The 14,047-nt window shown below is 31.4% G+C and overlaps 2 protein-coding genes and 1 pseudogene across 2 annotated transcripts; 2 read left to right on the top strand and 1 right to left on the bottom strand.

Annotated features, from left to right (window-relative positions):
- The first annotated feature begins 430 nt into the window (after nt 1–430).
- Nucleotides 431–2,969, top strand: LOC109339092 (oxygen-evolving enhancer protein 2-1, chloroplastic-like). The gene is made up of 4 exons (XM_019576469.1): nt 431–791; nt 1,960–2,192; nt 2,351–2,401; nt 2,489–2,969. Exons 1-4 carry the CDS (start codon nt 557–559, stop codon nt 2,747–2,749), a joined length of 780 nt encoding a protein of 259 aa, XP_019432014.1. The 5' UTR covers nt 431–556; the 3' UTR covers nt 2,750–2,969.
- A 795-nt stretch (nt 2,970–3,764) lies between these two features.
- Nucleotides 3,765–8,279, top strand: LOC109339093 (WD repeat-containing protein 26-like). The gene is made up of 5 exons (XM_019576470.1): nt 3,765–3,852; nt 4,205–5,061; nt 6,424–6,525; nt 6,770–7,399; nt 7,919–8,279. The coding sequence occupies exons 2-5, from the start codon at nt 4,282–4,284 to the stop codon at nt 8,159–8,161; spliced, it is 1,755 nt and encodes a 584-aa protein (XP_019432015.1). The 5' UTR covers nt 3,765–3,852; nt 4,205–4,281; the 3' UTR covers nt 8,162–8,279.
- Nucleotides 8,280–13,262: 4,983 nt separating this feature from the next.
- On the bottom strand, nt 13,263–14,035 carry LOC109339091 (annotated as a pseudogene).
- Nucleotides 14,036–14,047: the final 12 nt, after the last annotated feature.

Genomic DNA, 14,047 nt, shown 5'->3' with positions numbered 1-14,047 from the left:
TATATATATATATATATAAAACTGTGAAATATTTTTTTTAAATAAATTAATTATTTGAGTTGTCTAAATGAATCAGTTTGAGTTGAGTCGAACAATTTGTGAAATTTAACTGAGCCGAATTTGAGTTAAAGAAATATTCATACCAAACTCAAGTTGAGTTAGCAAATCCTTATTAAATTGAATTCTAATTCAACTTTCTGGTGGTTCCTCTATAATATTACCTCTTTAAAATTTAAGGACATAACATAAAGGGATAGGTTCTATTTTGATATTCCTATAAATTATTATTATTATTACGTTATGCTTTCTTTTTTCCTCATCCTTGACTAGAAGAAATGAAGTATAGGGTAATGTGTGGGTATTTGCTATGTCTAGATGAAATGAGAATACGTGGCACCAATCAAATTCTCTAGAACCTTATCCAATATCTGATCCAATAATCCATAACACATTCTCATTGCCACCAAACATCTAAAGCCCCTCCCATACATGAACTCACATAACAAGCTAGGACAAGAAAAAAGTGAGAGAGTAAGCAGTTTCAAGTTTGAACACAATGGCTTCAACCCAATGTTTATTACACCAACATGCACTCACTACTCTTGCTAGATCCTCATCATCACAACGCATAGTGGTTAACACAAAGCCAAACCAACTAGTTTGTAAGGCTCATAAGAATGCACCACAAGATGATAACACACTGTCTCGTAGGTTAGCTCTTTCTGTTCTTATTGGTGCTGCTGCTGTTGCATCAAAGGTTTCACCTGCAGATGCAGCCTATGGTGAAGCTGGTATTTCTTCTATATATATATATAACTAAGTTATATCATTTTATATGTTTTTGGTTAACCATATAATGCATGATGATGCTATTAATAACATGTTTGTATATTAACAGGCTTAAAAATGGTGTGTGTGTGTGTGTATGTACAATAAATTTTCGTATGTAAGGACCTTGGTAATTATCTCTTGCACATATTCAAGATATTTATAAGCTTTTGTAAATTTAGCTTGTATTATTGTCAATTTGTTAAACTCAAGTGACATTGGCATTGGTATATTTGCAATTAATATGAGGTTATCCTTTTGTAATATGCATATACACTTGTAACATGGGTGAGTTGTTTTTCTTAGGATCTATTTGTGAGTTGAGTTTTGGAGGGGAAAGATAGGAAGGGGAAGACTCATGAGTCATTTCACAAGTGTATTTCATGGTTTTCAAGCCTTACTTTTCCCCTCTAAAACTCAACTCGCAAACAGAACGCAAGAGTTTTTTTGGGAAATGGAAAGATAGTTAGAATGTGAATAATGGTTTGCATGTACAAGAAGGCCACCAAAGTTCATACAAAACCCAAATGAAGATATAACTTTTGGATTTTTGTGTATACACTAGTTGGAATTTATTTCCATGGTTAGTTTTCGTATCTGTTTACCTTTGAAAAGATCAATGTTGTGCTTTGAACTGAAATTTCATTGTACTTAAGGAACTGTGTAGCTTACTTCTGTGAATTGCTCACGTTTCACTTTGTAAAGTTTATAAGAAATTGAGTGATCATAGGGATAGAATTCCAAGGTAGGAGTTTGCGTAGTTCTAGATGGTGAAGTGAAGAACCATATCAAATAAAAAACTTTAGCTATTGAAGAGAAGCCCCAAGAGTGGGTTTTGTTGTCCTTCGGCTTGAAGTCCAAGCTAGCTCAAACCTTGTGCACAAATTATAATTGAAAGAATATAATCTGCAATGATTAGACTCTTGATAAATTGGTTATAAAGTCTCTAACACCACGTCAAGGACATAACGATCAAGTTATCTCAAAAGCCGAAGTTGTTAGGTTGAGGCCCGGATGTGAATTTCATCTCCAACAAATAAAATGGAGATAGAATGGCTTATTTGGGCAATTAGATTATTGGTTGTTTGAATATGAAAAGAAGTTGTCCAATTCTGATAATTTTGCTTGCAGCTAATGTGTTTGGAAAGCCAAAGGCAAACACAGACTTCTTGCCATACAATGGGGATGGATTCAAACTATTGATTCCCGCAAAGTGGAACCGTAGCAAAGAGGTCGAGTATGTTGGACAGGTTCTTAGGTATGAGGATAACTTTGATGTAACCAGCAATCTCGTTGTCACAGTCACTCCAACCGATAAGAAGTCCATCAAGGATTATGGTGCACCTGAGGAGTTCCTCTCTAAGGTAAAAAAATGTATTTTTTTCTAAACTAGTACTTCAGCTTGATTTCTAATTAACTAGGACAACTTAATCATATCCCGATTTAAGTAGTGTTTCTCTGTTTGAAGTCCCCATAATTCAATAAGAATAATAACAATGCTCATGTTTATTCATCCTTGCAGGTCGATTATTTACTTGGGAAACAAGCTTTCTTTGGTGAAACCGCATCTGAGGTAAGTGATTACTATGAATTAAACGAAAAACACACCAAACATCATTGCATTGCATATCCTAACCGAGTCAGTACTCGAATCTTTCAGGGTGGATTCGATGCAAACGCGGTAGCCACAGCGAACATCTTAGAGACCGCAGCACCCGTGGTCGATGGGAAAGAATACTACTATTTGTCTGTGTTGACAAGGACAGCCGATGGAGATGAAGGAGGGAAGCACCAACTTATTAGTGCAACTGTAAAAGATGGGAGACTATACATTTTAAAGGCTCAAGCCGGAGATAAGAGATGGTTCAAGGGAGCTAAGAAATTTGTAGAGAGTGCAGCAACTTCTTTCAGTGTTGCTTAATAACTTACTACTTAGTGGGGAGATATTAAGCTCTATGTAAATCAACAACTCCCAAGTTCTATGTATGTTTTTGAGTTTTGGGGCCTCTCATTTTGTCCCTATGTTTCATTATTTTGGGGCTGTAAATGGAGTAGTATTACATGCTTAACTTCCATGACATTATGGAGTTTTAAATATAGCCCTTAATCTTTTGTGTGATTATGCATTTTAAGTTGCCTTATTAAGCTTTTATAAACCATTTTATATGCACTGTGGTTGATAAGGGGTTCAACTTCAAGGGTATGTGTTTGTAAGTTGGCTTAAATTTGTAGGGAAATTAGTATATGAAGTTGATTTTTGAAAGGTAGTAAAGGAAAAATAAGTTTTTGACTATCAAAAATTGGTTTTAAATTGTGGGTTATCATCAACATGGTTTTAAACTGTGGTTATAGTTAAATTATATGTGAAGCAGCTTGTAATTACAATAACAAACCGTGAAAAAAAATACTTGTACCAAGTCAGCAATTAAGTAAAAGATAGAAGAATTAAAAGTGGATTAAGTTGAAGGAAATTTTGCATTGGTACAAAGTTAGCAATGCCTATTTGTCTAGTGGTGCATTGGTAAAAAGTTAGCAATATATCTTGGTTTAGGGTACATCTATTGTCTCATATCTGATTGATCAGAAAAAATATATTTAAGTTAAAATTTAATTATCGAAGTATTTTTTGACCAATCATAAACTCATGACACATGGAATGACACAAAGTATGAGATAATAAATGTGCTCTTTGTATAGTCATGTGAATTTGATTTGTTAGATAGGCTAAAATGTTAAAGTTTATAAGTGAGGGATAATGTATGAATTTTATACATCTCATTGTATACCTGCCATTATATTACTTGAAAAAAACAATACAAATAAAAAATAGATAATATATAAAAGTGTATAAATATTTACACTCATAAATATTACTCTTACAACCTATAACATTAAGAAGAGAAGAGCAGAAAAAAATTGTTTAAAAATGAAATTGATTTGAATAATATATGTTGTTGTTATGAGTTTTATAACAGTGAAGAGAGGAGAAAGAGAAGACAGAGAGAAAGGAATCAGCGTTGTTTGGTAAGTCGGTGGATCATCACCGTTTTTTTCATCTCTTTCTTTCTTCCATAAATCTTTTATTATTATTATTATTATTATTTTACTTCACCTTATCATGATCATTATTTTTTCTTATATTTTTTTAATTTAATTTAGTTTAATTCAATTTCACATAGCCTCTACTAGAAATCGTGTGATTCAAGGATTTGTGTTCATTTCTAGCATTTTTATTCATTTATTTTGGACTGTGTTGAATTTTGTGAGTTATTGGTTTTTTCTGTTTAATGTTCTGGTATGGGATAAAATTTGGTAGCAGTTACTGTTGGTGGTGTTGATGATGATGTTTATGTTTCAATGGCGATTTTGTATGCAGACATTTGTTGATTGTGGTTTTGAAGAGGAATTTTTTGAGTTGTACCGAAAATTATATATGGCCTGAGGTGCATTTTCATGGGAGGTGTGGGAGATGAAGAACCAGCTTTAAAACGAATCAAATTGTCCTCTATAGGATTAGTCGCATTGTCTAACGTTTCTTCTTCGAAAGAGCCTGTTCGAGGCTCGTCCAGTGGCTTCATGGCTCGGCCCCTATCGTCCCCCGAAGGGGACAAACAAGTTATCGGTTCGAGAGGGTTGATTAAAAGGGAAGAGTTCGTTAGGATAATTTCAAAGACATTGTATTCTCTAGGTTACAGAAAGAGTGGGGAACATCTAGAGGAGGAGTCTGGAATACCTTTGCACACGTCTGCGGTGAATCTGTTGATGCAGCAAATACTTGATGGCAATTGGGATGAGAGCGTCGCGTCATTGCATAAAATTGGTCTAGAAGATGAAAGCATTGTTAGGTCAGCTTCCTTTTTAATATTGGAGCAGAAGTTTTTCGAACTTTTAGATGGTGAAAAGGTAACGGAAGCATTGAAGACCTTGAGGACTGAGATTACTCCACTTTGCACTAATAGTAGTAGAATTCATGAACTTACTTCCTGCGTAGTGTCTCCATCTCCTAGGCGAAATACTGTAAGGGTCGGGTCTCGCTCTAAGCTTCTGGAGGAATTGCAGAAACTGTTTCCCCCAACAATAATGATACCTGAAAAGAGGCTGGAACACCTAGTTGAGCAAGCCCTTATATCGCAGCGAGAGTCTTGCCCATTTCACAATTCATCGGATAAGGAGATTTCATTATATTCTGATCATCATTGTGGAAAAGATCAGATTCCTTCTAGAACATCACAGGTCAGAAAATGATGCCTTAATCTATATTGTTAGTTCTATGTGAGGTCTCTTTACTTGACTTCTATTCTTCTTAATAGACACCCTGATTTTCATTGATCGCTTCTAGATCATTATATGATTTCTGTCACTCTTATCGTGTTCGCTTTTTATTCATTATAAAGTTATGTTAGGATGTACTCAATTTGTGGACACTAATGGTCTGTTTGCGAGTTGGATTTTGGAGGGGAAGGAATAAAAATGGAATATACTTGCGAGATGACTTTGAAACCCTCCCTTTCCATTCCTTCCCATCCAAAACTCAACTCGCAAATAGACCGTAAGTGCGACATCCTGCAAATGGCTCTGGTTTGTTGAGGGCTTGAGGCCATGTGGAAATTTGTCTTTGTGTAGAAGAAATGTTAGTGATGAGAAAGACTTGACCAATTAACTATATGTTGGTGATATTTGATAATGATAGGTTTTGGAAAGACCAAGTATACACATGCAAGTTGGTTTTCTGAGAGTTGACAAAATTTGTTGCCATAAACAAACCAATGCGAGATGAGTTTCATTCTTGGGCACACATGTGTTTGGTCCTCTCATGAAACATTGAGTTTGAATTGTTGCAAATCAGTCGTATCTATTTTGCTTTTCCAAACATCAATTCTTGAAGAACGTTTGAGCTAAAGTTAGGTCATGTGTTGCTAATGCCATGTCTCAATTTTTGCTCTTGCACTTGATCTATAGCAACAATATCCCACTTCTTACTCTTTAAGGAAACTAAGTTCCCTCCAATAAGAACACAATAACTTTAAAGTACAATGTCTTTCTGATGGATAACCCATCCCCAATTAGCATATGTAAAGGTTATACCCTTTATCTTCATATATAAGTGCATGACCACTTTTCCTTTAACATATTTGAGGATCTAAATCATAATTCCCAATGAATGTATCCTGGAGCTCGTGTAAACTTACTGACATACATACATCAAAAGAGTTATCTGGTCAAGCTAATATTTCTTTGGTTATCTTGTTTCACTGTATAAAGCTACATCATATAATAACACTAGTGCCAACTACTATTCGGTTCATGACTTCACCACCACTCTGTACTTATTTGAGTTCACTTTCTTTCTTGAAAATTGATTTTCATGTAGCATTAAATGGATTCAAGGATAAATATTGAACTTGCGTTTGATATTTATAATCAAATTTCTTTCAGAATACAACCCAGAACCTAGGGAGGTGAAAAGTAAAATAAAATGTTGTGCTTTGATCGTTTTGCGTTTTATTTATGATGACCATCCTGCCTTTACTTTCTATAGCATGAGCGCTATCCATATTCTAATGTTATGTTATTTTTCTACTAATATTCCAATAGATATTAGAGGCGCATGATGATGAAGTCTGGTTTGTACAATTTTCACATAATGGAAAATATTTAGCTTCAGCATCACATGATCGATCCGCAATCATTTGGGAGGTAATATTTCATATTGGTTTGACCTTTTTCATTTTGTCTTTGTTCTCATACTTCTATTTTTTAATTTGCTTCTCAAACATGTTTTCATTGCTTGTGTTTTGATGTTATCCTCTTACTCAAAATGCAAGTTCACTTGTAATTGTTTTTCTTCATATTAAATAGAGATGTACCCTCATTGGTTAATGCACAAAAATTGCACGCTCACAGCTTGGTTATTGTTGTTGTTGTTGTTTTTGTTTTAAAGATTGACGGGAATGGTGGACTTTCTGTAAAGCATAGACTGTCTGGTCACCAGAGACCTGTTTCTTCTGTTTCTTGGAGTCCTAATGACCAAGAGCTCCTCACATGTGGAGTGGAGGAGGGTATTAGGCGATGGGATGTCTCTACTGGAAAGTGCCTTCAAATTTATGAAAGAACTGGTGCTGGCCTAGTATCTTGTGCATGGTTTCCAACTGGGAAATATATACTTTCTGGCATAAGCGACAAGAGCATTTGCATGTGGGAATTAGATGGGAAAGAGGTGGAGTCTTGGAAAGGACAAAAAACGCTTAAGATCTCTGACTTGGAAATAACAGGTGATGGGGAAGAGATTATAAGTATTTGTAAAGACAATGCAGTGCTGTTATTAAACAGAGAAACAAAGGATGAGAGATTTATTGAAGAGTATCAGACAATAACCTCATTTTCTTTATCAAAGGATAACAGATTCTTGTTGGTTAACCTTTTGAACCAAGAAATACATTTATGGAATATTGAAGGTGATCCTAAGATTGTTGGCAAGTACAAAGGTCAAAAACGCACCAGGTTTATTGTCAGATCTTGCTTTGGTGGACTTAAGCAAGGTTTTATTGCTAGTGGAAGTGAGGATTCACAGGTATGAATCTTAAATCATATATCAGAATGATTGTTTTGATGTGTAGTCGTTAATAGTTTGCAAATTGAAATTCTTTTGCTGCTTTTATGTTTCTGTGTTTATGCGGTCAGAGGGACAAATGTTTCTCAAACTGACAGTTTGATCACAGGCCATTTGATGCTGGCTACAAAAACCATTAAAATATTGGGTACATGAGACTAATGAAATAGTGCTGTGGTTTGAATGTTTATAAATCTCCAAATGGGTGCTCCCCTTTTTATTCTAAATCTTCAAAAAAGTATTTCTAAAGCTTCTAGGTTTTTTGTTTAGTAGATTCCATATGAGAATTCTAGAAGATACATGATGTACTTTGCTTAAATTAATAGAATTCTAGAAGCTATGAAGTTCCCTTCACTTGGATGTGATTTTTTCCCATAAGAGCATACAGAGTGTGTTCAGAATCATTCCTAGCTAACTTCTTATGCAAGCTCAATTATTGTTAATGTTAAAGTTAAGTGTCATTGGTTTCCATGTTTGTAGGTATACATATGGCACAGAAGCTCAGAGAAGCTTATAGAGGTATTACCTGGTCATTCAGGGGCTGTTAATTGTGTAAGCTGGAATCCTGCAAACCCACACATGTTAGCCTCAGCCAGTGATGACCGCACAATTAGGATATGGGGCCTAAATTGTATGAAAGTTATGTACCAAAATGCACTCACCAATGGCACCCATTACTGCAATGGGGGGAACTTAGATGAAGCCAAACTCATTTTCAATTGATTTCTGTTCCTTTTTCATCATTGCAATTGTGTAACCTTCACTATCAACACAAGTAGACATTCATATAAAACATGCATGTGACTTCTCATAATTTTCTTCATAAATTTCATGTCATCATAGTTTTCATTTAGATGCTTTGGGCTCTCTTTTAGAGTATCAAGAAAAATGCATTTTATTTGACAATGGCATGCCAATTTTGCACATTTCTTTTTATTTTATGGAAGCAGGGTATCACAATTTCTCTTTTTTATTTTCTGAAGTAAAAGTTGTCTTGTGAAAAGATTTAACTACAAGATTATTTATGACAAATTATATGACATAATGTGCCTTGCTGTGTAGTGTGAACATTACTCAGTGTTATAATTTTTTGGTGTACACTTATTATATATGTCAAGTTTTCTTTGCGATGAACATCTATAAGTAACCGTGATAAATATTCTACTTCACATTTAATTAATGAACTTTTTGGTTCTTAGGTTTTTATTATATGTGACCATTAATTAATCCTACTTATTTTTATTCCGATGGTATTTGTAGGTGTAACAAAATATATCATTATCTAATTAAACTATTACTACATTTTAATGCCCGAGTCCCATAATAATATAAAAAATTATATGTTAATCATTTATGATTAATGGATAATATGTGTCTCTTAATTCATTATTGTACCAAAAAATGGATAATATATGAAGCTTTAGTCCTTTATAGTTTATATACTATGGAATAACGTATTAAATTAAACTATTTTTTTTATTTAATATTTGAGGAAAATAAAGAAGAAAGGTATGCGTAGGTTTTCAAGAATTGAGGCGTGTTGTTTGAAAGTTTGTAGCGGAAAGAACGTACAACATTCTCTTACTCTTGTACTCATACTATTCATCAATAATCGTTGATTTTGATGTTCATAATTTAGTGTTGTTTTTTTGGTGAATACTTTTTCATCAATGTTGATTAATAATTCAATGGTGAATAATTTACTGATAGTATAAAAAACATTTATAATATTAGTGTATACATATTAAATCATTTAATTTAACACTTCTAATTAAATGATCTAATTAGGTATGATGTTTAAATTATTTAATTATTTCTTTAAGTATTTTTTTTATCACCATGCGCAAATGCTTTGATACTACTAATAAAAAACAATAAACCAAAACTCATGATGGATAGCCACTCTCAAAAAATCCTAAAGGTCTATTTTTATAGCTGTAGAAGAAAAATATGTATATTTGAGATAGTAGGAATATTGAGTTTTAAAGATTTTTTATTTTATTTTATGAAAAGTCCAAGTCAACACTTTAGAAGTGTAAACTTCCTAATAATTTAATACCTTTTACACACAAAAAAGTTGTATTTAAATGTCTACACTTTCTTTTGATAATATTCACCTTAGTTTAGTGAGAAAGCTAAAAGGTGGTTACTTGTCAGGGTAGAACAAGGATTCTCTAAAAAAACAAAGATGTAAGTATTTGTTTTTCTTTGTATTTTCAATAACAAAAGTGTTATTTCATTATACATAAATGGATAAAAATGTATTACTATATTATTTTTTTCTTTATTTTTGTAGTATTTATCTCTCCATTATCGTGGTAGGACCAATATAATTAATGCATATTATATGATATTGAAACTAAACCATTAGAAACATAGACAATATTTTTTAGTTTTGAGCTTTATTAAGATTTAAAATTTCATTTGCCATCACAGGTTACAAATCTGCTAAAACTTTATACTCATATTTGCTATAACATGAGTTTTATTCTCATACTTTTTCTATTGATTGGAGATATATAAATTTCATTATAAACCATCCTTAATGTTATTGGTCTTCTTGACCCTACCTACCTCCCTCTAATCAAACTTTTATGTATGACAAAATTAAAATTCCATTTTACTCACGTAACAAGCAAAGCCAATAATGGTAGTAGATAACATAGAAAAGTATTAGAACATACATCTGTTATCTCATATGCAGTTTCATTTGTTATCTCGTGCAATGAAAAAATATCATATCAATTAAAAGTGTTAAATATTTATTATTATTGTTGTTGTTTTTACTTCATTATTATATAATCAAGATAATATATGTGATAGATGAAACAATAAATCTTGGTATGCATCAATCATCAACCTAATAGTTTGATAAAATTTAAAGAATATTATCTTGATCACTTTCACAAAGGAATTGTTTTAAAGAATATTATTCTATTGCCTTCATTCATGTTCATTGTTTATCTCAAACTATGGAACAAAGTGATAATGTAAATTGAAAACAACTTGTTCATGCATGCTCTTTTTAGGGTTTACGTGCATGTAGGTTGAGCAAAACCTGGATGTCCTGAAATTTTCCCGTCTCCATGTCTCAAGTCAATCATATTTCACCAAATCACATAATAATGTTATGTTATACTTTTTTTAATTTTCTCTTCTAGTATGTGTGAAATTTCCATTAGATTGGGACACAATGTGACACAGAAAAGTGGGATAGCTGATCCTATTAGTTGAAGGATCCCTTGAGATTCATCAATCAAATGCTTGGTCAAGAATTACTAGTGGATGGTTATTTATTGTTTTGGTTATGAATGTAGTGATAATATAAGACTTCTATACAATGTTATTGTATTATCCATCTTTTGTTTGTATTACTTTTTTGCAGAGTCAATAATAATTAAATATAAATGATAGATTATATAGTAATAATGTATAAAACTCTTACGTTCCCGAATATCGTTTTTTCTCTTATTTTATTCCAACATGTTGCTTGAATTTTGAGGATAGAGTAGTGTTGGATACGGCAGCACCAATATAGACAGATGGGTCCTAAAGTAGGCACCGTCAATTATTGACATAAAAGGACATTGATTGGTATTGAAATCAAAGGAGGTAATTTTGTTTTATTTATTTCTCCAAACATTACAACCTAAACTTATCTATTATCTATTTTGGTGCATTCATTTGAAAATATTGTGGGACTTTCGTCCCAATATTTATGCATGATACACCAACAAATGATAAATGCTTTTTTCAAATGGGTTATAGATTCAAACTCGTGAGAAAAATACATGAAAGCATTGATACCCTTTCAGCATTTCGTTTGTGGAATAATTTAGTCTTTACAAAAATGAAATCATGAAATGATTGACATAAATTGCTCATTGAAATTTCCACTTTAATTAATATAGCCAAATTTTAATAACAATTTTTTTTCATAAATAATATATTTAGAAACATTTGGGCAATTTTTTTCATGGACCAAATTATGCCACAAGAAATTCTTCAATCATTATTTATTAACTTTATTTTTTCAAGGATTAAATTAGAAAAACAAGGAAGTTTGGTAATTTTTCAAAGAATTATATCCCCGATTGATTATTTAAAAAATGTATGATTGTTTCTTTTAACAAAAATCGTCCATAAAAATCAAACTCTTAATATTTTAGTCAATATAGATCCCGAATACATCATAAATATAATTAATTATTGACATGAAGAATTTGAGATCTTGATGTATTCTAAACACTCTAAATGCTTGTGCATTAGAGATTATAATATGGAAGTTGTATCATTCATAAAGTCACGTGGGCCGGCATATTGAAACACTCGATGAATCTAGAGATTATATTATTATAATATGCACTTACATCATAAACACGTGGTAGTTCAAGTAATACATATTTGATTATCTTTAAGTAAGGTTTCGGGTTCGAATTTTGTGCGTAGAAAAAATACTTATCGAAAGAGTTAACCTCACATACCAATAAATCTTTCTGATTTGAATATGATTACCCTTGGTATGAAGATAAATATGGGAAACAAAAAAAATATTACTGACTTACATCATTCATAAGGTCACGTGGGCCATTGATTTTTACACGCAAAGGATATAGAGACATAAAGGAATTTTTTCAAATTCATTCAACCATTTTGAAAATTATTTCCAAAAAAATTTAAAATTTATTTTTCATTTTGATCTTCAAACAGAAACAATATAAAATAATACCGTGAATTTCTATGAGAGGGATAAGCTATCTACATTAAAGAAATACAACAAAAATAACTTAAATCATTGATATAAGGATTAGTAAAATGTCAAGTTCTTTTTTAATAACCAATACAAAAATCCAATAAAACTCAAATGTAATTGTTTTTAATATTTGAATTGGTATGCGGTGCTTTTTATTGGATTTTTTGATATAAACACCTACTACACGTTATCCCTATATTCATTGATATATATGTGAGTTATGGACATGTGGAAAATAAAATTATTAAATGACATTTTCCATGAATATATTCTTATTACTTTTCTTCTCATTCTTTTCTTTCTTTGTAAATTTTTTAGTCACATTGATGTAGAAACTACAAGAAAAGAAAAGAGATGTACGTAATTATATGAATTTTATATATTATTATTATATTATCTATTATTTATATTTAATTATCATTAATTCTTTAAAAATAATAAAAATAAATAATAAATGATATATGTAAATAAATCTTTAGAATCACAATGCACAGATATTTCATTCTAACTAAATTACAATAGCATATTAGAAATTAAAAGAAAAATTGTGAGTGGTGTCTAGCAATTTAACATGATTGATGAAACTAGTTTATTATTTCGTTTGTTTACATCATTTATCTAATGATGACTAAACAGATATGCATCATATTCTATTTTCTAGGTAAGAAGTATATCAATAATAATTTTTTATCCGAATTTGCATATATGTGAATTATGAATAAAGTGATTTTATGCAAATATAATTTTTGAATAATTTTTGCAGTAACATGGGATCTGATTTTGTTCGTTGATGTTGAATGCAAGTAATTTTCTAACAAATTAATTAAAAATCAGCTATAAAGAGTGTGTAAAATGGAGTGTCTAATTCCACCAACAAAATAGAACTTTTGTCTTTGCAAAAAAAGTCAATAGAATATGTTTTAGCTTTTAACAATAAATCCTTTTCAGTAATCTAAAAGTCATTATTTTCCTTAGACTTTTGCAAACATTCTATGGTTGCTACTGCATTCATATTAGAAATTATCTCTTATATATTTATATGTGTTTGCTCTTGCATTCAATTACTTCACATTAAATAATATTCTCAGAAAAGTGAAGAACATTAACAAAATGAAAAACTCTCAGAAATTCAGTGTTAGACAGTATAAGAAATCTGAATTACCACGCCTTCGATGGAAACCTGAACTCCATCAACACTTTGTTGAAGCTGTTGAAAGTCTAGGTGGAAAACACAGTAAGTTTTCCTTCTTTTTCATATTATATTTCTAGCTAGGGTTAACAAATTAGTTAACCTAAAATTTTAAGGCCATGATGTTTGATATGGTTTAAATTTTAATTTCAACTCTCCAGGTCCATGATCATTAATATAATTGCTTCTTATAGATTTATTTAATGTTATTTTTGTCTGAGACTTCAATTTCTGTGGAATTCATATTGGATATCTATTGTTATTTTCATACACTATCCAAAACTGTTGGGTTTTCTTCCTTATTTTGATGAGAATTGAAGGTATATAACTACTTCTAGTTACCTTGAGATGAAGTCCAATTTACTTAGAGAGTTAGAGTGCATGTTCAATTATGCAAAAGAATGAGATAAGATGAAAACGTTTATGTTGCTTCATATTTTTTTGTGTAGTGTCTTTAACATGAAACAATAGGGGAAAGGAATAATTCATTGCCATGATTCAACTATAGATGAAAATTTAGCAAAGTGGTTTTATATATTTTGCAGAGGCAACTCCGAAACGGATTTTGCAGCAGATGCATGTGAAAGGACTTAAGATTGCTCACATCAAAAGCCATCTTCAGGTATATATATATATATGTATATATATATATATATATATATATATA

Source organism: Lupinus angustifolius, unplaced genomic scaffold (genome assembly GCF_001865875.1).
Source record: "Lupinus angustifolius cultivar Tanjil unplaced genomic scaffold, LupAngTanjil_v1.0 Scaffold_55_81, whole genome shotgun sequence".
Lineage (NCBI taxonomy): Eukaryota > Viridiplantae > Streptophyta > Magnoliopsida > Fabales > Fabaceae > Lupinus > Lupinus angustifolius.
This window is presented reverse-complemented; position numbering and strand designations above follow the sequence as displayed.

What these genes read in the sequence shown, in the direction of transcription:
- LOC109339092 (XM_019576469.1), top strand. Translation starts at nt 557, where the DNA reads ATGGCTTCAACCCAATGTTTATTACACCAACATGCACTCACTACTCTT. An exon ending in TGCAGCCTATGGTGAAGCTG is followed by an intron (nt 792 to 1,959) that starts GTATTTCTTCTA and finishes TTTTGCTTGCAG; the next exon opens with CTAATGTGTTTGGAAAGCCA. An exon ending in CTGAGGAGTTCCTCTCTAAG is followed by an intron (nt 2,193 to 2,350) that starts GTAAAAAAATGT and finishes TCATCCTTGCAG; the next exon opens with GTCGATTATTTACTTGGGAA.
- LOC109339093 (XM_019576470.1), top strand. Translation starts at nt 4,282, where the DNA reads ATGGGAGGTGTGGGAGATGAAGAACCAGCTTTAAAACGAATCAAATTG. An exon ending in TTCCTTCTAGAACATCACAG is followed by an intron (nt 5,062 to 6,423) that starts GTCAGAAAATGA and finishes ATATTCCAATAG; the next exon opens with ATATTAGAGGCGCATGATGA. An exon ending in GTGGAAGTGAGGATTCACAG is followed by an intron (nt 7,400 to 7,918) that starts GTATGAATCTTA and finishes CCATGTTTGTAG; the next exon opens with GTATACATATGGCACAGAAG.